This window comes from Budorcas taxicolor, chromosome 5 (genome assembly GCF_023091745.1).
Source record: "Budorcas taxicolor isolate Tak-1 chromosome 5, Takin1.1, whole genome shotgun sequence".
NCBI classification, from domain to species: Eukaryota; Metazoa; Chordata; class Mammalia; order Artiodactyla; family Bovidae; genus Budorcas; species Budorcas taxicolor.
In genome coordinates, this window is record NC_068914.1 from 68,936,440 (window position 1) to 68,962,012 (window position 25,573).

The 25,573-nt window shown below is 46.5% G+C and overlaps 1 protein-coding gene across 1 annotated transcript in view; it reads left to right on the forward strand.

The window, feature by feature from the left end:
• Positions 1 to 25,573, forward strand: part of PLXNC1 (plexin C1) — a 152,562-nt gene that overhangs the window by 107,439 nt on the left and 19,550 nt on the right. The window contains exons 18-23 of the mRNA XM_052640383.1: positions 338 to 376; positions 595 to 719; positions 1,694 to 1,892; positions 6,650 to 6,796; positions 20,607 to 20,784; positions 23,182 to 23,285. Coding sequence (XP_052496343.1) covers positions 338 to 376; positions 595 to 719; positions 1,694 to 1,892; positions 6,650 to 6,796; positions 20,607 to 20,784; positions 23,182 to 23,285 — 792 coding nt within the window. The remainder of the gene's footprint in view (positions 1 to 337; positions 377 to 594; positions 720 to 1,693; positions 1,893 to 6,649; positions 6,797 to 20,606; positions 20,785 to 23,181; positions 23,286 to 25,573) is intronic.

The window sequence follows — 25,573 nt, forward strand, 5'->3', positions numbered from 1 at the left end:
AAATTGCTTGAGAAGTGGTCTGTACATTTGCATAATCTTTTCACCACCACTTCTTTAACTTTTGAATCAATTCTGTTAAATACCTTCATCTGTCAAAAAATGGGACTGATGCAATGATAATTATTCTTGGAGGCCTTCGGAAATCACTGGTGTTTCTTGAGAGCTGAATAATTATTTATTATGTAGAGAACATGCAGTGAGCATACGCCCAGGGGCTCTTCAGATTAGCAAATAGTGTCTCTACTTTATTAAAACGAACTCAGGTATTATAACAAAAAAAAACACTCTTCATTTCATTTGGATGTTATGAATAATTAAAGTGTCTCCTTCCTCTCAGTCAGGTGGCTTCACCCACATCTTCACTGAAGATATGCATGTAAGTCTATAAGTTTTCATTTTTAGCCCATGACTGCCTGACTTTCATAGTGTCGTCATCACCATCATCATCATCTCCATTATTATTTAGAATTGTTATTGTGGGCATTTGGGGATCACAAATTTGATATTAAATAATTCATTGTCTTGAAACCCCATTGTGGATCTACTTTCTAACTGTTAGTTTATTTATTTATATTATATTATATATTTTTTCAGAACAGAGATGCCAGCGACAAGAATGAAAGCCTCATAGCTTTGGATGCCCTGATTTGTAATAAAAGTTTCCTTGTGACTGTTATCCACACTCTTGAAAAGCAGAAGAACTTTTCAGTGAAGGACAGGTATCCGGCAATTTGTTTCTATTTTGAAAGTGATTAAGGAGAGAGAATAAAATCTGCGCCTCTTATTTCCTTTCCAAACTACAGCCTGGACTTGGTGTCTGAGAGCCCGCATCTCTCTTTTGAGAGATTGGCTGGCTGTTTGGGTGGCCATGCAGTCTTAGCATCTCCACTTCAGATCACAGTGCCCTCACACAAATTCTGTTTTGAAGAAACACACACATGTGACCCCCCCCCCATAAAAAAAGTACCCTAAAAACCCCAACACCAAGAAAGAAACATGAATCCTGAGTCACAAAAGCAGAAGTGCTGTTTTCTATTTTTAAAACACTGAAAATTCAGGGAAGACATTCACTTCTTGTTACCGCTCTAGTTTGAAGTTTTAGAGCTGAAAACATATAAAATGACCTGAAGTTAACATTGATATGTGGTTTTTATGGATCGAAGGCTAAGGTAGTTGAAACCTAGATGTTAAAAAAAACACCCACAGGGAGGCATCCAGTTAATACCCGATTGCTGGGCCCCTCATGTTTCCCTGGAGACGGCTATCAACACCAAGCAAACCACAGATGATGGTTAACCCTAATTAACCAAGGCTCTGGTTTTTTCTGTTTTTTTTTTAATGTGCTTTTTTTCCATCGTCTTTTTTTTTTCTTGAGATATAATTGACATACAGCTCTGTAGAGGTTTTAGGTGCACAGCTTGAGCAACACAATCTGATTTCTCTTTCTGAGTTTGAGTCTTTTTTTTTATATGCCATATTTAAGTGAACTCATACAGTATTTTTCTTTCTCTATTTCACTTCTTTCTCGACACCCTCGAGATCCAGCCATGTTATTACAAATGGCAGGATTTCCTTCTTTTTATGGCTGAATATTATTCCATTGTATATAGGCACCACATCTTCTGTATCCATTCATCTGTTGCAGACACTTCCATGTCTTGGCTCTTGTAACCCAGGCTCTGTTTTTACACAGGTGTCTGTTTGCTTCCTTCCTAACGATTGCCCTGCAAACCAAGCTGGTCTACCTGACCAGCATCCTGGAGGTGCTGACCAGGGACTTGATGGAGCAGTGCAGCAACATGCAACCTAAACTCATGCTCAGACGCACAGAGTCCGTGGTGGAGAAGCTCCTCACAAACTGGATGTCTGTCTGCCTTTCCGGTTTTCTGCGGGTAAGTGTCGAATCCCTCGGCAGTGTCAGAAGTAAGACGGTAAGCAGTTATTTTCAGCAGATGCTAACGTCTTTGCCAGGATAAGTCCTGCGTACTCCGTGGTGTCAGTATTTAACTGCTTTTAGTCTTGGTCCTCACCAGGGGCACATGAAGGGGAAGAGAAAATTTGCTTTGGCTCTGACTGGCCTGTGCAAGTGTAATTCATTTAGAATTTCCTCAGGTAAGACCTCTCTCTTCTTAAAAATTGGATTAAGAAATACAGTCAATGTGAGACCCTTCACACAGATTTTTAAGTGTACACAAGTGTTACCTATCGCCACAATGTGGTACAATAGATTTCTAGAGCTTACCTTACATAACTGAGACTTTAAACCCATTGGCTTTTGTGTCCATCTTCACATGGTTAATTAACACATGCTGGGTGAGATGGCTGGAAGGCATCACTGACTCAATGGACCTGAGTTTGAGTGAACTCCAGGAGTTGGTGATGGACAGGGAGGCCTGGCATGCTGCAATTCATGGGGTCACAAAGAGTTGGACACGACCAAGCAACTGAACTGAACTGAACTGAATGGAGAGAACATTCCTTTCTCTTTTTTTCTTATGCCTGTGCTGTGTGGCATATGGGATCTTAATTCCCCAATCGGAGATCGAACCCATGCCCCTGTACTGGAAACTCAGTCTTAACTACTGGACTGCCAGGGAAGTCCCCATATTTCAAATACTGATGAAAACACACTCTTTTCAGAGCCTCTGAGCATCTGGGAAATTGCTGTTTACTTACCACATGAGCTAATGACATTCAAATCCAAGTGGTCATCTCATGTGAAAGCAAGTCTCCAAAGAGCCCTCCACCCCTTGAGTTGACTTTGTGAGAGTTTCTATGGAAATATGGTTGTAATCTAGTCGAATCTTGAAATCTTTTCTTACGTGAGGTTTCCACAGATGCCATAGGTAAGAGGGAGTGCTCTGGAGCCTGCTGCCTGGTCTGAATCTAGACTCTACCACTTACTGTAGGCCCCCAGCAGGTTTTTTGACCAGCCTGAGCCTTGGGTTTATAACCTGCAGAATGGAAGAACGTTTTAGGGCTGTTCTGAAGCATAAATGAAAAAATGTATGCAATTACTTGGCATTGAGGAAGCACTCCATAAATTGTGCCCATTATTATTATGAAATGTTAATAGGAAAAGAAGTGTGTTCTGTTGAACCCAGTCTCCATTCAACCCTCTGAGGCCCCTGGTGCAGGAGGTTCTTATCCTTCTTTAATTTTACCAGCCATCCAGATTCCAGCAAAACTGCATAATTGTGTATTTGTAGCTGGTTCCGAAATCTAATTAAAGTTTGAATAAGATACACTGCTATGCCACAGGTTTTAACAGTGCTACTTAAGTTTAGATCCAAAAAGCAGTGCCTTAAATAGACTATGCTTAGAGTTTAACGCAATCTTACAAGTAGAGGCACAACATTTTTTTTTTTCTTTACCAACCCTTTTCTCTCCCAAGGCAATACCCATTTATTAAGATTGATGAAATCTACCTTCTTTTCTGTTTACTTGGTATAAATCATCATATGCTTTGGGGAGATGGGGAGCAGTTATTTCTGGGGTGAATATTTTTGGCTCCCTAGCTTCAGCCACAGCTGCTTCGAAAGAGGTAGCAGGGCCCTCACCTAGTTCCTGGCTCTTAGTCTCAAAAGGCAGCCCTGCCCCACCACTCGCTAGTGCCACTGACTCAGAAACTCAAGGCGAGGTCTGGCAGTCCCGGTTTCCAGGCTCCTGCAGGTGATCCCATCACCCTGCCTTTGAGAATGTGGGAGAAGGGAGCAGAAGGAACCCTGGCCTAGGAGTCTTGGCTAGACGTTCATCTCAGCCCAGCTCACTTTGTGGCTCTGGGCATGGTCCTTCCCATCTGGGCATCTTCCCACTGAAGGAGGGGCCTGGCCATTAAAGAGGTCAGGAGTCCCCAAAGTCTGGGCTGAGAGCCCAAACGGCCCCTCTGAGCAGAGGATTCTGCATCAGGACTTTGCAGTGCTGATTCATGGGTGTCTTGAGCACTTGGGGTAGGGAGGGGGCAGCGTGCTCCCTGGGGAGGAAGTGGCATTCAGCCAGTTGAGTGATACTTTCATTTTCAGGGGAACAATTCCCTCTGGCGTGGAGGGCCTGATTTCCCCCTGCACATGCCCAAAGGGCACAGGGCTCTGATGGCCTAGTCCTCCTGCCCGCCCTATCTCCCCATCCCGCCCCAAACGTTTGCTTGGGCGCCATGAATTCTGTGACCTCCAGGTAACTTCCTCCTCTCTGCCTCCAAGGCCGTGTGGGTCAAGTACTAATAATAACTGCCATTTATTGAATGTGCCAGCCAGTGTGCTAAGAGCTTTGCTTCCTTTTTCTCATTGAATCCCATGAGGTGAGGACCTTTATGACCATTTTGCATTCCGGAGAGTTGGGATGCACAGGATAGACGAGAGTTTTCTGCTCACAGATCCCACAGCACTGTGACAACACCAGAGAGATCTTAGCCACCCCGCTTACTGCTTCCTCAAGGGGGAGGCCACCTTCTTCCAGGCCTAGGAAAGGATTCAGGGTGGGGTGGGGTAGGGTAGGATGGTGAATGAGATCACAGGTGCAAAAGCCTCAAGCTCAGCTATGGCCAGAGAATCTGGTCTCCTGAAGGAAAGGACGGTGAAAAGGCCAACCTTAATTCCCATCACGGGATGGGAAGGGTGGGGTCAGTTCCATAAAGGGAGCTCTGAAGGCCGGCTCCCCAGGAGCTGTGTGCATCCTGGTCTGAGTAGGTTCTAACACAACTTAGAACTTGTGTTCAGTGGTGACAAAGAAACCCCATGGCCTCATGTTTTCCTAAGTTGGCCATGCACCAGAATCTGCTGGGAAGGTGTTAAAACTACCAACGCTCAGACCTCTTCTCCAGAGATCCCACATTTAAAGTAGAATCCAGATGTCTGAGTTATTTTTATAACGGCTCCAAGGGATTCTGGTGATGATTCTCCAGGTTTCGAACCACGGGTGTGGATAACAATGCCAGATGAGATGTTATTTATCTGAGTTTAGCTGCAGTCTTCTGGAGAATTCTGACTACAGGGCCACTGAGTCTAAAGCTGTCGCTCTGCACAGCCCAGAGGAGCCCACTGGCCCCCAAACACCGACCTCTACAGAAGCCCCCAGCCCCCTCCCAAGGGTGCCTATCCCCATCTCTGATGTGGGCTAGAAGCAAAGAGAAGTGAGGTTCTAGGTTTGCGGTCAGGATATTACCTAAGGGGGTGGAGGGAGAGAGAAGAGAGCCGTGTGGCTGTGAACCTCTAAATAAAGGAAGTTTCTCATGAGAATTGAAATGCCGTGTTCTAGTCCCAGCGCTCTCCCCACCTGGGAAATTTTTGAACATTCCAGCCCTGTCCTACAGTAAGGAAGCGACTAGAGGCTCTGTCAGCAGGGGAGAGGGAAGTGGTGCAGGGGCCCAGGGGCGGGTGTGGCGGCACAGGAGAGACAGGAAGCCAGGGACAGGGACGGAGGAGGGATGCGCCCCTGCCGGCAGTGTAGAGAATGCTATGGGGGCCGGTGGGGTGGGATCCCAAGAGACTTCAAAGATGTCTTGGTTTACCTGTTCAAGGGAAAGCAGGTGAGAGATTCGGTGAAATCTTCCTTTCCAGGCCAGATGCATTGGCTGTGAAGCTTGACTTTGTAAACTGGGGCTTCAGGCCCTAGTCACGTGGTTGGCTGCTCATCATCACCGAGGCAGTCTGACTTCCTGGTTGTGGCCCTGATTCTTTCCTCCCCCTCAAATTCAGTTTAATAATATCCTTTTGATCACGGATGGCTTCTTTACTTCGTTTATTTTCTACACGATAGTCAACCCAGGGCTACATGCCTTGGGAGGCTGCATGAGAGCACAGCACACAAGCCTCCCACTTTGGGGCTGCTCTGAGTCCATTCAAGCACAAAGTAGCTGTAGATTTGAAGCATTTCTATAACAGCAAGGGTGGACACCCTTGATCCAGAAAAAAAAAAACAAGTGCAGGAGGAAGTTATCAGAATGCTTGGGAAGATCCTTAGAGTAATGGAATCGGATCTAGCCTGAGGAAGGAGACGGGGTTCCTCTGCGGCCTGTACTAGCAAAGGTACCCGGGTGGGACCATGATGACTGGGTCCAGGAACCACTGGGGGCTGGCTTGCTCATGAGCAGGAGAGGCTGCAGATTGTGTAACTAAAGGCCACTTCCTTTATGAGAAGCTGTTAACACCAGAATTTCCTCCTGAATAAATTTACAAAATGTTCTTATGTTTATTCTAGTTACCAAGGCTAATCATCCTGCCATTTATTTTCAGTGTGCTAAAAAAAAAAAAAAAACCCGGGGCAGTTAAATAGGAATGTAAACAAAGGTTAAACCTCTGCGAACTGTTCTTAGGCCAACTGATGAGAGTGAGGCTGAAGTAGAGAAGCTTAACGCATAAAAGAATGATCAATCTGTGTACTGCCTGCTGTTATCAACTGTAAATGCAGTGAGAGAAAGTGTGTATGTGTTTATGTGTGTGTGAACACGTGTTTGCTACGGAGAGGAGGCAGCTTCCTGAGTTTTGCTCCCAGTCCTAAGTAGAGCAATGTGTATTTTCTTGAGAGTTTCATGTTGATTGTTAGAAAACACTGCCTCCTGTCTCTTGTCATGGTGCCATAAACTGAAACTTTCATTCTTTGGAAAGTACAGTGGATTCTGGCAAAAACTGTTACTTTTGCATCTTTTTCCAAGGAGACTGTTGGGGAGCCATTCTATTTGCTGGTGACAACTCTGAACCAAAAAATAAACAAGGGCCCCGTCGATGTAATCACTTGCAAAGCGCTGTACACCCTTAATGAGGACTGGCTGCTGTGGCAGGTTCCAGAATTCAGTACTGTGGTAAGTTTGCAATGAAGCTGGTGGGGTGGACAGTGTCTGTGGGGGGTGGGGGGAGAGTGTCACTTGAAATGATATCATTACTACTTTGAGAGGCCTCCGACTTTTAGTTAATTAAAAACAGTAGTTGATAAAATATTAACACGTGTTCACATAATAGATTTTAATTACTCTGACTGGGGAGAAAAGTATTATAATGATGCCTGAGGAACTCATCAATTTCCAAAGATTTTAATATCAGGATTGCTTATAGCCTTCAGCATCATCAAAGGAAATGCAAAGTACTCCCTATTCAGCATTTAGAATTGCAATCAGAATTTCTCAAACGACTCTGCCCTGGAAGACAATGTGTGAAGATGTATTTCAACCAAATTGAGGCCATCTTATTTTAGAATGATAACTCAAGACAAATTCCACTGTATTCCCCTGCAACCTGACGCCCTTACTCTATTTTCATGGATTAGTTACAAATGTTTGGTGTCATGCACTTAATGTTCTGTGATCTCATAGATATTTTTAGAGGAATGCTGTAAATCATGACAGTAAGATGATTGCCTGGCTGCTGGAGGGTTTCACCCATTTAAGAACTTCCTTTTCTCCCATCCCCACTCCACCCACCCACCCTCTTCCCTTCCTTAAAGGAAAAGAGGCTGGTTTTTTTTTTGTTTTCACAGTCAGGAATTTTAGAGAGTCAAGCGTGGCAAGTATCTCCAAAATCACTTTGGATTTTTCTGTGCTTTTCTGTTATTAGAGGCTTGGAAAAGAGATGGCTGTGTTTTGGCTTTGATCTTTGGCTTTATGGAAAGTCTGAGCTGCTCACAATCTCATGAGTGGGGAAGGAGGGAAAAAATTACAGTGGGGTTTTGGTATTTCTCAGTGAAAGGGCTGAGTCTCCTGTGGCTTTGCTGTGGATGGCGAGCACTGCAGTGTCATCCTGGAAGAATCTATCCTTAATTGGAGCAGGCACCACGGTGCTGTAGACTATGTTCTGGTTGTGTCCTCTGGTGGGATAATAGTCCCTCGGGGAGCTTTTTAGAGTTCTTGGTCATTGCCAAATGGAGCTCACCTTCCACTGAAGACACATGTTCAGCTCCCTCCACAAGGTGGGAGGCTGGCCAGAGAGTCGCCAGTTCTAACTTCTGTCCCTGCTCCCCTCTTTACCCGAAGGATGCAGTGATTCTCCAATGTTGGCGTGCATCAGAGGCCCCTAGAGAGCTGATTAAACCCCAGAGTTTCTAATTCAGTAGGTCTGGGGGTGTGACCAGAGAACTTAACATTTCTCAAGAGCTTTCTGCAGCTACTGCAGTTACTGATAGAGTGGTTACTCAGTGCAGATTCAGGAGCAAGGTGATTTGAATTCTGCCTCTGCCTCTGGATAGCTGTGTGGCTTTTGGCAAATTTGGAAACCTCTCTGTACCTCCATCTCTTCACATGTAAAATGAGGATGGTGATCATGTTGCTTGCCTATCTCATGAGTGTCACAAGGATTAAGGGTTGATATTCTGGGCTTCTCTGGTGGCTCAGATGGTAAAGAATCTGCCTGCAATACAGCAGACCTGGGTTCGATCCCTGGGTGGGGAAGATCCCCTGGAGAAGGGAATGGCTACCCACTCCAGTATCTTGCCTGGAGAATTCCACGGACAGAGGAGCCTGGAGGGCGATAGTCCATGGGGTCTCAAAGAGTTGGACAAGGCTGAGCAACTCACACACACACACCATACACAGGCAGAAAGCACTTAGACCATTGCTGGACACAGGAGTGCCGTGTAGAGTTATTAAATGTAATTCAAATATCCTCAGGCACTTGTTAGAAATGCTGATCCAGACACACCCTCACCTGGGCCTTCCCTCGGGACTAACCACGTTGGACTCTCTGGGGATGGAGCCCAGGGCACAGACAGACGTCTTAACTGCTCCAGGTGATCCTGATGTTCATCCTGCAGGAAGAAGCCCCCTGGTATGTCGGGAGAATGAAAGATGAACTTGCATCAGGGCCCATTGACTCTCCTTTAGCTGATTCAGGGTTTTGTCTTCAGACCCAGGGCCTGGATCCTAACCCTGAAGACGTTCATGCTTTTGCTTTGGAACATTTTAGGAGCTCCACAGGTTCCCAAAGAGAAATATTTACAAGTGAATCTAGGTCAGGGGAAGCCAGCAGGGTCTCACTTTCATGAAAACAGAACCCCCTGACAGGAAAGAGAGCAGACGAAGACGGAACTGGGAGTGGGGAGGATTCAATGCCTGGAGCAGCTTTCAAGGCCTGAGTCCTTTCTGATGCTTTACATCTGAACACTTTTCCCCCTTTCATTTTGAAACGTTATTTATTTCACAGTCAATTAAGACCATGTGTTTCTGATTTGTTAACACTCAACTCATCATCAAAATGTTTCTTGATGTTGAAATTTGTGTCGACTCTTAGCTTCTTTTTTCCTCTGTAGCCCCTGGGGAAAAGGTTGATGGAAAATTATGCTTTCCGAAATCCACATAAATCTTCCTTTTTGAATACGGATTTGCCAGTAGATAGCATTGAGACTGAGGAAGGGGCGGGCCTCTTGTTTCTAGGGCCCTTGACTTTAAGATTGATTTTTAATACCTTTTATTGGAGCTGCCCCAAACCTCTTTCATGGTGAATGGTTATACTAGGAGCTCCAGAGAGGCTTGATCTGGTCTGTGCTTGTGTGACAAAATGTTAGCAAAAGGTCAATATAAAAAATTTAAGGTTTTTCATTTCCTTTCAGGCGAGTCCCCTCAGCCTTAACCATCATCTTTTAAATTTTCTTCCTTCCTCTCTCCTCCTCCCTCCCCTTCTTTCTCACTTTACCCCCACTTCCCCAGGCTTGTACATACACCCGGAGGTTTAAAGTCTTGATTTTCTAAATTTGCCTGAGGTGGTTTATGTAATTGAAAACCAAGGTGTGGTGAACAAACTCAATTGTGTGTGTCTGTGCGGTGTACATTTTTTCAAGGAAAGAAAAGTCAGAGGGAAAAGTGAAGAGCAGCCACCAGAATGGTTTGAAATGGCAGAGGTTGGTGCCATGTCAGGGGCACATTTAAAAAGAGGCCCCCAAGCTCCTGTTTGGCAAATGTTCAAAAACACAGCACCTTGTCCAACAGCCTATAAGTTAGGTTTGACACCTCTAAAGATTAGAATGTGTTCTTCTGATGTGTGGAGTGTTTTCTAGAACATTAAAGACATCCTACCAATTGCTTATACGTGAAATCATTATAGTAACACATGGGCTCCAAGAAGTAATTCTTTGTTTGCTGTGCCCTGGGAGAAAAACTCCTCTGCCTTTCTTAGATGTAAGCAAAGCCCCATAAAGTCACTTCCTCTAGAACCAGGAGAAACCCACTCTCCTCTACCAGGGGACCGCAGACCGGTGTTCAATGAGGCAGACCGCCATAATGTTCTCAAGCTCCCGGATGGAAGAATCAGGGGAGCACACATACCCCACACACAGACACAGACACACACACACACACACACACACATATGACTCTAACATCCAGGCACACACACACAGACACAGACACACACACACACGACTCGAACATCGAGGCACACACACACACACGTGACTCTAACATCCAGGCACACACACATACAGACACAGACACAGACACACACACACACAGACACACACGACTCGAACATCCAGACACACACACACACACACACACACACGACTCTAACATCCAGGCACACACACACACAGACACACGCACACACGACTCGAACATCCAGGCACACACACACACACACACACACACACACATGACTCTAACATCCAGGCGCACACACACAGACACAGACACACACACACATGACTCGAACATCCAGGCATTCCAAGTTGACAGCTAGACGAGGAGTAAAGCCTGCTGCTCTGTGGTTTTACCTCCTTTAGGCACGTTTGAGGTTGCGGCTGGAGCCTCTGGGGCCCTCCCTCAAGGCGGTCTGTGTCTAGAGAGAGATTCTGGAGCAGATCGCCTGAAACTTCTGAGGAGGGAGTGAATGAGGATTTCAGTTCCGGGAAAGTGGACCGCATGGGAGAAAGGACATTTGCTTCACTTTCAGGAGGAGATGAGAAAACCCAATAACTCGTAGCAAGCATGCTGAATTAGCAAGAGGAGCTTGACTTACAATCAAAGTTCAGCGAGAAATGGTTTTTTGAACTCTTAAACCCAGGAAATGAGCCTGCCAGTCGGCTGTGTCTGAGAGATAGCATCTTGGCGCCCTGGGAGACACTGTTCCGACAAACATATTATTGCCCTCATTCTCATATCTATGAGAAAGTCTTTAAGATTATTAGAAAATCTTGAAAAAGCACAGATACTTACCTTCAGAAATCTTAATGCTGCTGCTATGATTTATTGCAGGTTTCTGCCAGCCCACACCAGCCCTTTCTCCACAATAGTCAGCATGTTGGGGACAGTCATGTTTCATGAACCACTTCATCTCTGATACAGCTCTAACTGTCTCTAGCAAGAGCTGCTCATCGACAGGCTTCCTTCAACACAGTGGCTCTGCCCCAGCTCCTTCTCTTCCGTTTAGTTTGTCCTTTCAGAAGACCCATTATCCCCATAATTAAACAACCCACTGTCCCGATTAAGTCATTCTCTGTTACTTCAATTACATCCCATTGTTCATTAAATCCTGATGTTTGCTCTTCAGCAATCTTGTTTTTTAACACTCCTAGCATTTGTGGCCAAACAGTAAAGTTAATTAACAGTTCTTAAGCTCCCCCCCCCCCTTTTTCTCTCTCCCATTGTGCAAATCATTTCCATTATGACTTGCAATAATACTGAAACCACTACTAACTCCATAGTTACAATTCTGAGCTTTCTGATCACAGAAGCAAAACCATTTTTTATAATCATTTGAGGTTAAGTCATCCTATTTGATGGCAGGCAGTGGAAAATGAAAAATTAACCTTAAATGAGTGCTTTAAATGACTTTCCTCTTCATACTCTTTGTTCTCACATCCATAGTCATGGGATTAGAAAATAATTTAGTTACCTAAATACAAAAGTACTTAATTTTCTTCTTTATGGCTCAAATGTGACTCTATTACTTCATCATTAAGGATTCTTAAATTTATATTTGTACTCCTCAGAGAATGGTAACTTTTATAGGAAATCATAGTGGAGATAAAGACATTTTTTAGATTAGTCTTGTATTGTTAAAGTCAACATCCCATTTGATGTTATTGTTATCTAGAGCAGGAATCAGCAAACAAGAGCCTGTGAACCAAATGTGGCCCTTCTGCTGATTGTTATAAATAAAGTATTATTGGCACACAGCCATGCCCGTTCAGTTACTTTGTCTGTGCTTTTTTTTTTTTTTTTTTTTTTTTTTGCTGCTGCAATGGCAGAGTTGAGTAGTTGCAGTTGAGAGGATACAAACCTCAAAGTCTTAAATGTTTACTGTCTGGCCTTTTACAGAAATGTCACCAGCCCTTAATCTAGAGCTTGACATAATAGAGGAAAAGAACTAAAATCCATCCTCCTGCTCAACCCCAAAAACCTTCACCTGTTTCCTCTCCTTAGAGGGACACAGCAGTGGGAATGTTTCATCACTGTCCACAAAGCTACAATTCATGGGCATTTTGCCAGAAAGACCAAAAACCTGTGAAACACATCAAACCTAAAATACTGGAATCAATCGTTCTGGGCTGAATCAGACAGATTCTCACTTGATTTTTGCATGAACAAGTGTTAGTAAATGCTAGCAAGTGTAGAAAAACTTGTGAGAGAAACTTAAATTTGAGGAAATTCTCTCCGTTAACTTGGTTTTTTTTCTTCAAAATGGAAAAGACTTTTCCTCCTCATTATTCTGTCAGGGGGTCAAATACCTTGACACGGGAAGCATTGGGCCCTCAGTCTTTGGTGGGGAAAGGAAAAGGAGGCAGGGGAGGGGTCTTCGGGCAAGCGAGAGCATCATTAGAGGGGGCGGCTGGTAGGATGTCCCCGGGCCAACGCCAGTTTGAGATAAACCTCAGATCAAAAACTTTTCTGAGACTTGGACGTCTAATTCTGCACTCTCACTGCTCCTGCTGAACTTCTGGAAGTGGTTTTCTTCTCTCTCATTCAGTTTAGTGTAAAAACCAGATTTTCTCTTGACCTTCATTTGGTTCTGCAGTGAAATTAGAAATGTATCTTATAGGTTTTATTTAATGAAAGCAATTATTGGCCTAAGACCTTTTACAATAAAGTTGCTGGTTTGTAATAAGTTCTTTTGAAATTGGTTTCTAGGTATCAGAAGGTATTCCAGAAACGATGCAGCAATGTCCCTGCCATCATTAGCCAAGAATATGGCTGGCGAGGTCAAGAGGTGGAAGGACCATTCTTTTCCCACCAAACTGTGGGGAAAGTGGGGGACAGTGCCTCTCCCCCTGCTTGAATCCTCTCAGCCCTCTGCCTCCTTATTTTTTCTACCTCCCTAATACCCGAAACCACCAAGTTGGTTAAGGGCTGATGGGTAAAGCTACTAGCAAAGCAGCGGTATTAGGTGTCTAGGCACCATGATGGTCAGCTCAGAAGAGGTGGGGTTTGGAGTCTGACCGTCTTGGGTGTGACTCTGAGCTCAGCCACTTTACGCACTAGCTGTGTGACCTTGGGCAAGTCACCCAACCTCTCTAAACCTGTTTCCTCATCTTTAACCAGGTAGACTTTAAACCCTAGTCTTGTACATTTGTTAACGAGGTCAGGACATGATATCTGTAAGATGGCTAGCCATCGTGCTGCAGAGCGTGTGCTTGTTGTTCATTTATTTTTATTTATTTATGGCTGTGCTGGGTCTTCGTTGCTGCACACAGCCTTTCTCTAGTTGCAGCAAGTGGGGGCTACTGTCTGGGGCGGTGTGCCATCTTCTCATCGCGGTGGCTCCTCTTGTTGCGGAGTGTGGGCTCTCGAGTGTGGGCTCAGTATCTGTGGCTCCTGGGCTTAGTTGGTCTACGGCATGTGGGATCTTCTCAGACCAGGGATCGAACCTGTGTCCCATGCATTGGCAGGCAGATTCTTGACCACTGGACCACCAGGGAAGTCCTCATTATATGTTGAAACACAAACTGCCCCCTCGCTGTTCTTTCTGGTTGGTCATTTACTGATGATGGGTGATACAGGGAAGTTGATTAGCTGCATCCATTGTCATTAAACACTTATGTTACTATTGAAGATGTTACCCATAACCCTATACGTGGACTTTTACAACCTGTAGCATGCAGTATCTCACTGGACAGGTGTGAACAGGAGGCCACAGTGACACTCCTGCATACCCCAAGGGGCTGGACTGTGACCTGCAGTGAAGGCCAGGATCCTTCCAGTCTGGTCCTTTCTCTGGGTTTGGTACCTGTGCCTTCCAAATCCCCTTGCTCTTCTAAGACCCCTTCTTGATAATAGCTAAGGCATTGTTCCTGAATCCATGGTTCCTTGAGACCCAAGATACCTGTGGTTTAAGCCACAGGGGAATTTCTCTCTCACCCACATGAAGTTCTGGGGTGGGCAGGCCAGCTTTGGTGGGTGCCTCTGCTGGGACGTCCTCGCAGACCCTAGCTCCTCTCTTGTTATCCTGAGGTGACCTCAGGACCTAAGGTGTTTGCTCCCCACCAGCCTCCTTCCACAGCCCAACCAGCAGGACATATGCTGAGCCACAGAAAAGTTGACAGATGGTCACCAGCTGTCTTTTCAGGAAGTTTCCCAGGGGCTGCCACATAACGCATCTGCTGAATCTCATTGACCTGAACTGAATCACATGGCCATACCCAGCTGCAACAGGGGCTGGGAAAGGTCATCTTTATTCTGGGTGAACATGAGGCTCCTAAAAGTGTTTGCCAGGGGCCCTGAGCCACAGGCTGCTCCAGATTGAGTGGGCTCCATGGGGCCCCGTGCCAGCCAAGGTAAGGAGATCGAGTCTCCTCTTCTGTGTCCAGCCTGTCTGCTCAGACAGCCTTTACTAAGAACTCGAGGCAGGTGGGGCCTTCCCTTCAGAGGTTTATTATCTCACTGGCCTTTTGGCTCTGCAGTTAGGAGTGTGAATATGGCCTAGTTATGACCTGCAGCCGCTCTGCGATCTTGGACACGTTTCTGACCCTCTCTCAGTTTCTTCATCTGTTAAACGATGCTAATAATAGTGCCCACTATAGACAGCAGTTGTAAGGATTAAATGAGTTAGCAAAGCATACCTGACACGTGGTGCGGGTTCAGTCTGTGCTGGCTATTATTAGTAGAAACCTAAACCAGCATTCTTGTCTTCAGACTTTGTTTCTGTAAATAGTACAGGGCTTCTCCCTCAAGCGCCAGATGGTGGCTTTGGAAAGGCAAGCGTGGTTCTTCAAGCCTCTACCCCCCATTCTTCCCCAGAGGAAGTGAGATTCTTTACCTAGACTTCTTGACCTACTACCCTGAGCAAAAGCTTGAAGCTTGCTGCACATCCGTCTAATTAGAGTTGAAGCCAGGAGTCTCCAAAGTCTAGATGCCTCCTTCTCTGCCATTGCACATGTAGCACCTTTCCAGACCCAATTCAAATGCCCCTTCCTCCATGCAGCCTTCCTTGATTTCTCCCCCTTCGAAAACCCTCCTCCAAGGTAGAGACAATATCTCTCTGAATCTCTAAAGCACTTCATTGATGACTACTATTTTCTGTTGGTATTTGAATTCGTGTGTATATCCCACAGCTGTATCAGTCTTCAAATACTTCCCAGGCAGGATCAGTGCTAGCTTCCATTTGTGATCATTTGCAGTGCCCTGCACACAGTATGTGTCAAGTAGATGGGTGTCAATGAATGACTTTATAACCTCAGCATCAACAAAGTAAGCTCTGTCAGGTTGGGTAAGATGTAAGACAGATGCAGACAGATGTAAGTAAGAGAAAACATGACTAATGGTGTGTGAAATCTTCGAAGCATGGAGTTGCATCTCAGAGCCACAAATCTGGAGGTAAGCAGCCACAAGGCAGGTCCCTGTACTCAGCAGTGTCAGGGCTCTGGGTCACTATCTCCATGCTCCTCTTGGCCCTTCCTCTTAGTCACTAAATAGCTGCCACAGCTCTAAGCACTGCTCTTCCCTTTTGCAGAAACCTTTTCCCTTAATGTCTCATTGGCCACAGCTGGGTCACATGGCCAGTCCCTGGTGAATGAGGAGAAGAGTCACCACCAGTCGTGTTTCTTAGCCTAGATTGGACCCACTGCTGTTGATACCTGGCTTTTGTCTAGCAAAGAAGGAAGAAAATGGCTGCTGAATGAATAGCCAGCCATATCTATTGCCCCAGCTTTGTTGACACTTTCATAGCCAGAGTAATTCCTCTCAACAGAGGGACAGATTTCTGGAGACGAGACCAGGTGCATTTTAGAGCACTTTAGCCTTTTGTGCGTCTTGAAAATTAATTGCCACCCCATAGATTTGAACTGTGCTTGTTTTTCAAAACATTTTCAAAATTTGAAAGGCAGGATCAGCAAATGTTTAAGAACACGGAGCTCGAGTGCCTGCTTCTACCTTTTCCTTGCCAGGGGATCTTTTACAACGTACTTAACCCCTCTGTACCTCAGTTTCTCATCTGAAAATGGGATAATAATAGAATCTATGTCATAGGGTTGTTTCTGAGATGAGTTTATATATACTAATACACATCATTTACCGTGGTGCTTGGCACACAGGAAGTACTCCTTAATTTTCTATTATTACTTGTCTTGATTTAGTGATCCTGTCACTTCTTGGAGATAGGGGCAATGAGAATTTTGAGACTCAGGAAGCTAGAGGACTTGCCCATGCTCCCACGGCTAGGGAGCAGAAGGGGATGATCCAGGGGGCCCGGTGCCAGTGCCGTGGGCTCTCAGCCCTCCTGTCCTCTCTGCTTGAGTTCTCTGAACGTGTCCTGAGAGTGGAAGAGTCATATCTGGTGACTGAATATTGTTTCAAAAGTGATGCTTTGGTTCTCAAGTGTGTTGTGGATCATCTGAGAATGAGGACTATGTCTTAAGGCAGCTGTTCCCATCCTTTTTGGCACCCCGGACCTGTTTCATGGAAGGCTGTTTTTCCACTGACCAGGAGCAGGGTAGGGCAGAGGATGATTTGGGGATGATTCAAGCACATCACATTTATTGTGCACTTTATTGCTAGAATTGAATGCTGCCACTGATCTGACAGGAGGCGGAGCTCAGGCAGTAATGTGAGCGAGTGACGGGGAGTGGCTGTAACTACAGATAAAGCTTCACTAGCTTGCCCTCAGCTCACCTCCTGCTGTTTGGCCCGGTTCCTAACAGGCCACAACCAGTACTGGTCCATGATCCTGGGGTTGGGAACCCTGTCTTAAGATCTCTCCTAGCCCTGGCCCCTAACATTGTGCCTCTACGAAGGACTCTGGTGAAGTGGGTTTTGAAGGGGAGATTCCATGGGGAGTCTTTTGTGTTGAGAAGCAGAGTCCCAGCATGAGCTTTCCAAGCCGGGGGATGGGATTATGAGGAAGGGTCTGCTCTGAGGTCCCCCAGCTACACTTGCACATTCAGAAACTGCTGTTGGAGTACTAAGCGTTAGTGGCATAAAAAATGAACACAAATCAATTTGTCTCTGAATTTACTCTCTGAATTCCCCATGGACTCTATAAAATGCCATTTTACCTTTTTCCACCCATCTGACTGTGGAAGCAGTGGTGGATTTACATGATTTTACATCCAGTTAAGGGTTTTTTTTTTCCCCCCTTTTGGTTATGTTTTTAAGAAGAATGTTTATTGTCTATAAAGAGGTGTTTTTGTTGAAGGCAATAGTGCCCTTAAGGTAGTCATAGGATGTTATTTCACAAATACTTATGAAACTGTTAAACAAGCTGGGATCCCTGGAGCTCTGATTAAAATGGGCTTTTCATTCGTCTTTACCTTTGGAAGCTCCATGACATGGGTTTCACAACCACTGCTGCTACTGGGGAGGAGACCAGCTGGAGAAACACAGGGAGACGTGGGCAAGGCCACTCCGACCGACCGTGCAGGGCAAGGCTGCCGTTTGCCCCTCCAGCCCCTCCAGGAACGCTGTGTGTGCAGAAAACGCAGCTTAGGTCTTTGGACATGGCCTGACCTAAGACAGATTCCTGGTGGTTCAGAGGGCTCCTGGGCTGTAGGTGGGATGGGGAGGAGGAGGAGGGAGGGTCCCTGGGTGCGAGGGACTGAAGCTGAGGCGTTCAAGGTGCCACCTCAGACTCACCACTCACAAGCCATCTCCCTAGAGGCCGAGGCCTCTGTTTCCTCACTCAGAAAGTGGGGATAATTATAATAATACAGCACTCTTCTGCCCCAGGATACTGGGAAGATTAGAAGAAGCAGGTCTTGAAAGTGCGTTTGGCAGGTTGCCAGTGTGAAAGTGTTAGTTGCTCAGTCGTGTCCGACTCTTTGTGACCCCATGGACTGTAGCCCGCCAGGCTCCTCTGTCCATGGAATTCTCCAGGCAAGAGTACTGAGGTGGGTTGTCATTCCCTTCTCCAGGGGATCTTCCCAACCCAGTGATTGAACCTGGCTCTCCTGCACTGCAGGAATTTTCTTTACCATCTGAGCCACCAGGGAAGCCCAGTAAATGTCACTAAAAAGGGAGGTGAGAAAAGGACTCTGGGCTTCCTTCTCGCCCTTCCTGCTGCTTCTCACCCGCCCAGCGGGTCAGGGGTCAGGGTCCTGCATCCCTGCCTGGTGAGGGGTGGACCCAGAGCAGGAATATGCCCTGAGAACGGTCAAGGGGGCCGCTCTCTGTCTCAGGAAAGGGGAACTCTCACAGGCCAGACCAAGACCATCCCCTCACCGCCGACTCCAGCCGGCATGGGCTCGGAGTTTCAGTCTCTTGGTGAGGGCCTGACCGAGATTTACTCTCGCACAGCTGTGAGCAGGACTGTGGGGGAGGATGTAACGGCAGTGAGCGTGCCTCTGAGCACGCCCCGCCCATGCACGCAGAGCTGTGGCGGCCCCCCGCTCCCTTCGCCTGGGCCCTTTAAGGGCTGCCTCCCGCGCCAGACACCATTCTAAGCGTGACGCGATTAATTCATTTCATCACCTTGGCAGCCCTGGGAGGCAGTTGCTGCTGTTCCCACTTCGCAGGTGAGAAATCCGAGGTGCAGGGAGGTTGCCCAGCTAGTTACTGGTAAACTGGGCTTGAACCAGGAAGCTGACCCCGAGCAGGTGTTCTGCCCTGTTCTCCTTCCAGGCGGTGGAGTCAGGGTCCCAGCTGCTCAAGGCCGGCTGTCTCTGTTTCCGTGTGAAGGCATACTGATACTAACGATAATCATAGTGATGACTTACATGAAATAATAATCTGCCTGTTACTTTTACTATTATCATCATCATTGAGCCTTTCCCAGCACCCCAGCTAATGCCAAGCATTTGACCCATATTATCTTTTTCAAAAAAATATTTATTTGGCGACACTGGGTCTTAGTTGAGGCATGTGGGATCTAGTTCCCTGACCAGGGGTTGAACCCTGGCCCCCTGCATTGGGAGTGTGGAGTTTTAGCCAGTGAACCACCAGGGACGTCCTGAGTTACTTTATTTAATCTCAATAACAATGCTAAGAGCGAGTGCTATGCTTATATACTGTTCTTCCCTGGTAGCTCAGATGGTAAAGAATCCACCTACAATATAGGAGACTCCAGTTCAATCCCTGGGTTGGGAAGACCCCTTGGAGAAGGGAATGGAAACCACTCCAGTATTCTTGCCTAGAGAATTCCATGGATAGAGGAGCCTGGTGGACTATAATCCATGGGGTCACAAAGACTTTCACTTCACTTCATCTATTTTAAGGCTGAGTTAACCCTAAGGCTCCCCATTTACCACATTATTTGTGTTTTCATCTTTTAAACATTTCCAGCAGCTAATCATTTTACATGCCCTCACTGTATCCAGGCTCAATAACTCAAAGTAACTGCACACTGGCCACCACACCCAGGTCGTCTGGCTCCACGATTACCAGGGTGCCTTAGAATCTGAACTGTGTGTTGTGCTGATTACAAAACACTCAGCACTTGCCTGAATCAGCTCCACTGGGAATCCCAAGTATGTAACTTTGTTGTTTTAGATCGGTTTATTCTTAGGCAACGTAAACCTGAAATTGCTTTAAAGTTCCTTTTGAAATATTCCCTAGTTCTGAGTTTTCACACATTCACCAAGGCCTTACTTCTCCCATTAGGCTGATTCTGAGGTTTCGCTGCACGGGGAGAATGTTAACTGACAAAAGCCACAAGTAATGGCGCTGAACTGTAAAGTAATTAATGCAGGAATAATAGCACAGAGTGGGGATCTCGGTGTTTTAATGAGAGCTCAGGAAACTGCCTGGCTGAAGCTGGTTGAAAGTGGAGGGGGACAGGAACATAATCATAATCACTGCTGCATGTTAAAAAGTGACCTCTGGCGTGATCAATATGGAGACCTCATAACCTTTCCTGTCACCTGGAACTTTGCTTCCAAGATCTGTAGTCCTTTTAATAAAAAAGATAGTCCCCAGTCTACCCTCATCTACTGTGAAACTTTTCCAATATATATTTTTCTTTTTGGAAGATGAAATTAGTAATCACCATTTTTAGAATATTTATGTGTGTATGTATATTTTACCCTCAAATATATTTATTCAATGCTTGCTCTATAATGAGAGTTTTAACTTTCTGTTTTCCTTTCCATTATCCCTGAAAAGAATGGATTATGGAAAAAAGATTAAAGTGGCTACAACGCGATATGGTATTTGCTAATGTGCTATCAGAAGTATTAGTAGGACTTGCCAAGGTTTGTGTCTTTTATGAATGCTTTTCAGATTGCAATTATCTAATAGACTTGGAAACCTGTTTGTATTCTTGCAGGCATTAACTGTCACCTTTGAAAAAATCCCAGAAAATGAGAGTGCAGATGTCTGTCGGAACATATCAGTCAACGTTCTTGATTGCGATACCATAGGTCAAGCCAAAGAAAAGATTTTCCAAGCATTCCTAAGCAAAAATGGCTCTCCTTATGGACTTCAGCTGAATGAAATAGGACTTGGTAAGGCAATACTATTTTGTCCCAATTCCCTGATGAGCATCCCTCCCACCTACCCTCCCTCCCATTGGGCCCCCAGCATGTAGCTGTGGCTCTGTTTGCTGAAGCTTACCAGCCTGGGATGTTCCCAGAGGGCATGTCTAGGGGCCCGGAGATTGCATTGTTCTCTCACAAGTATTATCCTACAAAACCAGGATCCTTCAAAGAAGCTGTTCTTTAATATATATATATATATATATATATATATATATATATATATATATATTATGTTTGTAAATCAGATTCATGAGATTGCTAACCCTGAGACCCAGTGAATTCACCTTGCATCAAGAAGTACAAAAGGTGTCAACCTCAGGCCTCCTGTATGTGTTGCATTTCATGTTGGCATTTGATTTGTTTGTTGTGGTACCGAGTGTGTCATTAGTGGGTGGCTCAGACTCTGGGTGTGAACCCGAGCAGGCTAGAAAGGTCATCTTCCTCTCTGCTAATCGCATCCTGCATTAAGTATAGTCTCCATCCTCCCCCACCACGAAGCAGCATCTGCTCTGAATTCATTTTCGGGCTCTATTGGTATACTGCAAAGGCGAGCATATGCGTGAGCGAGCTAACAGGGCTCCTCTTCACTCAAATGTTCATCAACATTTTAAAGTTGAGCTCCACGCAGCCCTCCCAGGAGACTGTCGTGGGATTTTACAGCAGATAATGGGATAGAGAGAAAAGAGTCAAATCGCAGCGGTGACAGACAGCGTAACAAGGTTCATCTCTCCTGCATGTGCAGCTGTAGCCTCCACTAAGCAGGCAATTAAATTCATCCCACCTGGCCCTGCAAGGCAGAACCCCTGCTAAAGGGCCATTGAGAGAAACCTGGGGGCGGGGTCTGGCCCCATGAGTGAAACCATGCAAATGTATAGCAGTTCCAAGGCCTGGCTTCAAGGGAAGCAAGGCCACTAAAGCTCTCTCGTCCACCTGTCTTCTGCTTCCTTCTGTTGGCTGGACTGTGGGCCCTTCAAGATCGTGTGAGCTCATTTGGTTGGAGGCGGGGTCAAAGGGCAGCTCCGGTCAGGCCACCATGACATAACCCAGGACCATCAGCTTCCTGGACCTGCGCCTTCAAGTGTCACTCTGACTGCAAAGGCCCTTGGAGCCAAGGCCCGTGGGGAAATGGCCCCGTGGCCTCAGTCCTGGTGCTGCCAGGCCCATAGGACCATCCTCACACCATCCAGGGTTTCTGCCCATCAGGTGTCCTGGCCTCTGATGTGGGGGGTGGGACAGGGAGCAGGACAAGCCCCCTGGGAGCTTCCCGTTACAGTCTGATGGCAAGTGGCTTCTGCATGTCTGCTGATGTTCCAAACTAGCTCCTTGGCTAGCCTCAGAAAATTAAGGCATATCCTTAGATACCAGCGATATATTGTATTAAAATCCGATACCGGAAGCAGCTGCGTGGAGACCTCTCAGAGCAGAGACTCACACAGGCAGATCCCCAGAGGGGCAGGAGGCCATCATAAGTAAGGGGTGTCGGCCTACCTGGGATAATGGGAACTGGTGGGACCCAACTTAATTGGTGAAGGCCAGCAGCCAGGTAAGGGGGCAGTGTGATCAGTGTTACCAGATGATCCAGTTTTATTCAAAAGAGAAATCACAAGTCCTAATTTTTATGTGCAATCTTCCAATCTTTAAATGTTGGTTCTGAATTGACATTAGAATATAATAAAACATGGTGCAGGTTCACAAAACGAAAAAAAAACCACACCCATGGGCCACACTCTAACCCTCAGGCACAAGTTGGTGACCTTTTAAAGGAAATGAAGCCCGGATGCCCGGGTGCCAGCCGACCAGCCACCCAACCCGGGGACGGGCAGATCGTTCCCAGAGCACCTGCTTGTGAACACACAGGTGGTGGGCATGCAGATTTGCTTTTGGAATTTTCTGAAGAGGTTAATCTCTCTGAGGATGCATTATTTTGTCTTCCTTTGGCTTTATTTCCAGGCTTAGCCTCAGAGTAAAAGCTTCAGGAAAAAGTGATCTTACGTATCAGAGCCCTAAACATAAAACAGAAGAGAACGCAGGCTACTGGTCTGGCTGATAACATCTCCAAACCTTCACAACCACTTTATTTTAGCTTTATTGTTTAGCTGCTAAGTCATGTCTGATTCTTTGCCATCTCATGGACTGTAGCCCGCCAGGCTCCTCTGTCTATGGGATTCTCCAGGCAATAATACTGGAGTGGGTTGCCATTTCCTTCTCCAGGGGATGTTCCCAAACCCTGTCTTACTTACAGAAGACAGGGATCAAACCTGTGTCTTCCTGTAAGTAATTGCAAAAGTGACATGGTAGTATGTTACATTTCTCAGAGTCATTTTAAAAGAAAACAAAATGCTCTTTTAAAAAATTTTTTCCCAGAGCTTCAAGTCGGCACACGACACAAAGAACTTCTGGATATTGACAGCTCCTCTGTGATTCTCGAAGACGGAATCACTAAGCTCAATACCATTGGCCACTACGAGGTAAGAACAAGGGCATCCCCAGCCCAAACTGGATGAGATCCTGTCCAGGACCATGCAAATTCTTTGAAAATTACAAGATTCCCACCAGTTTTCTGGAATCATTTGAAGATTGCTTGTTTCAGGGGTAGGAATTTTCCTTACTTGCTCGTGGTCTGGGATCTCCTTTCCTGGAGCTGCGATTTTCATGGGGTCCAGTCACTCTCTATCCTGTGGTTTAGGTCAGAAACTTCACCATTACCAGGTCCTCTGGCCTGTTCAGTGAGGCATGTTGAGCTTGACACTGAACAAAGCTATGGGAGTTCTAAGATGCACCGCTGTTCATTACTGACCTGGTGACCTCTGTGTAGCGTCCTTTGTTTCTGAAGAAGTTTTATGTTTCCCGTTTGTTTGAATATTCAGTGATACCTCCTTGGCCTCTGACCCACTTACTGGGTGAGTGTTGAGGTGGGTGACGGGAACATGTGACCCAGCAGATAGCTGAGTGCCAGAGAAGCGTGCTCAGAACCAAGGAGGGGAGGCAGGGGAGGTTCCTGAACACCACGGGATCCTGGGAGTCATTCAGTAAATTCCCCGAATCTTTGTTGAATATCCACTCTGTGCTAAGTAAGAGCTGGGATGGCATGCAAGTGGAACAAAGACTAGGTCCCTGACCTCAGAGAGCCTACAGCCCTGGGACCAGGGTTGGGGGTGGAAAGGAAAAAGGAGCCAAGTCGGGAGGCAACATCTTACAGTTTAGTAGTGCTATGACTCAGAGCATCCAGGAAGGCTTCCTGGAGGAAGCGGTGACTCATCTGAGACCTGGAGTGAGAACTTTAACCAGGCCAACATTCCCAACAGGGAAGGGGCACATGCTTGCTCTTCCACAGAAAGACTTTTAGACTAGCTAGAACTGGAGAGGGGCACAGGTGGCAGTGAGAGCCAGTAACAGCCAGTGTGTGTGGACCTCCTCGCCTTTGCCAGTTGCTGTTCTCAGCCTTTCCCTTTATTTCTGCAAATTCTATCCATAGCAGTCCTATGACGTAGGGACTATTACTAACCCACTTTATAGATGAGTACACTGAGGCTCAGGGAAGTGTGAGCTAGTCGGTAGCCACTCAGTGGCAGAGAGAAGTTGGGACCCGAATCGTTGGGCTTTAGGGCCCATGGCTTAACCAGTACAGGATGGCTTCTCACAGTAGAAAGCCGGAGAAGTGGGAGGGAGGGGAGCGGGGAAGTATAGACCGTGCAGGCCCTGCGGCTTCGTCCAGAGTCTGACTGTTATGCCCAGCACAGTGGGACACCATTGGAGGATCTTAAGCAGCAGAAATTTGTGTCTCGGGAAATGACTGTGGCTGTGTGTGGAGCATGGATATAGGAGGTGCCACCAGGGAGGCTCTTCAAAGGATTTCAGGTAAGGAATGTTGACCAGGAATGACACTGTGGCTCTGGAAAATGAGGCAAGCAGATGAATTCAGAGATGGGCTGAGCAGCTGTACTCTGATATGGGTGAAGGTGCACACCGTGAGCTGTGTGGGTGGGAGAGATACTGGCGGGGGGAGGGGTCAGGAAGGCATGGGGATGGCTGGGTAGATGCACGGATGCCCTTGCAGAGCTGGAGAAGCAGGGGAGCAGCTTCCCAGGCCCTTGAAGAGTAGCGCCCCGTCTTTCAAGGCTGAAATCCCATGGAGACGTGTGTGCACCAAGAAGGCCTTTGGGATGGGCACTCCCCTCAGCCAGACAGAATCTGAGACCAGTCCTTGCCAGGGTTTCCTGGACAACCACCAGGAGCAGAGGACCCCCTCAGCCTTGGGCTCTTGGGCTGAGTAGGTCTCAGAGCCAGGCGAGAAATTGTTGCTCTGGGTAATCCCTGGGTTGGTGTTACCCCTGCAGCCTTTGCTGGAGGGCGCCCCGCAGAGAATGTGCCAGGTTAACAGTCTGTCCCTGTCCTCGCCCTTCTGCATCTTAGACTTTCCAACCTTGGTATCATCTTGCCAAAAGCTGCAGTGCCTTTCGAGTGTTTAAAAACTCTATAAAGCACAAGGAACTTTCTGCAAGTACCTATTCCTGTCGGTGGGCCACATTTGGAGAAGATTTCCAGAGGAAATCTAGGGCTGGGAAAATTAGAATCAGGCTTACTCCGCCTTCAGTCTGCGTTTGGGAGCTGCACCTGGCCGCTGCCGCCGCCTCCAGTTTCTGGGTGGTGGGCTTGTCTGGGTGAGTTTGGCAGAGACACAGCCACAAATGCCCTCCTTTGGGGTCTTGACCCACGTGCTCGCCTTGCTCAGCTGTGCAGGGAGGGCTGGCCCACC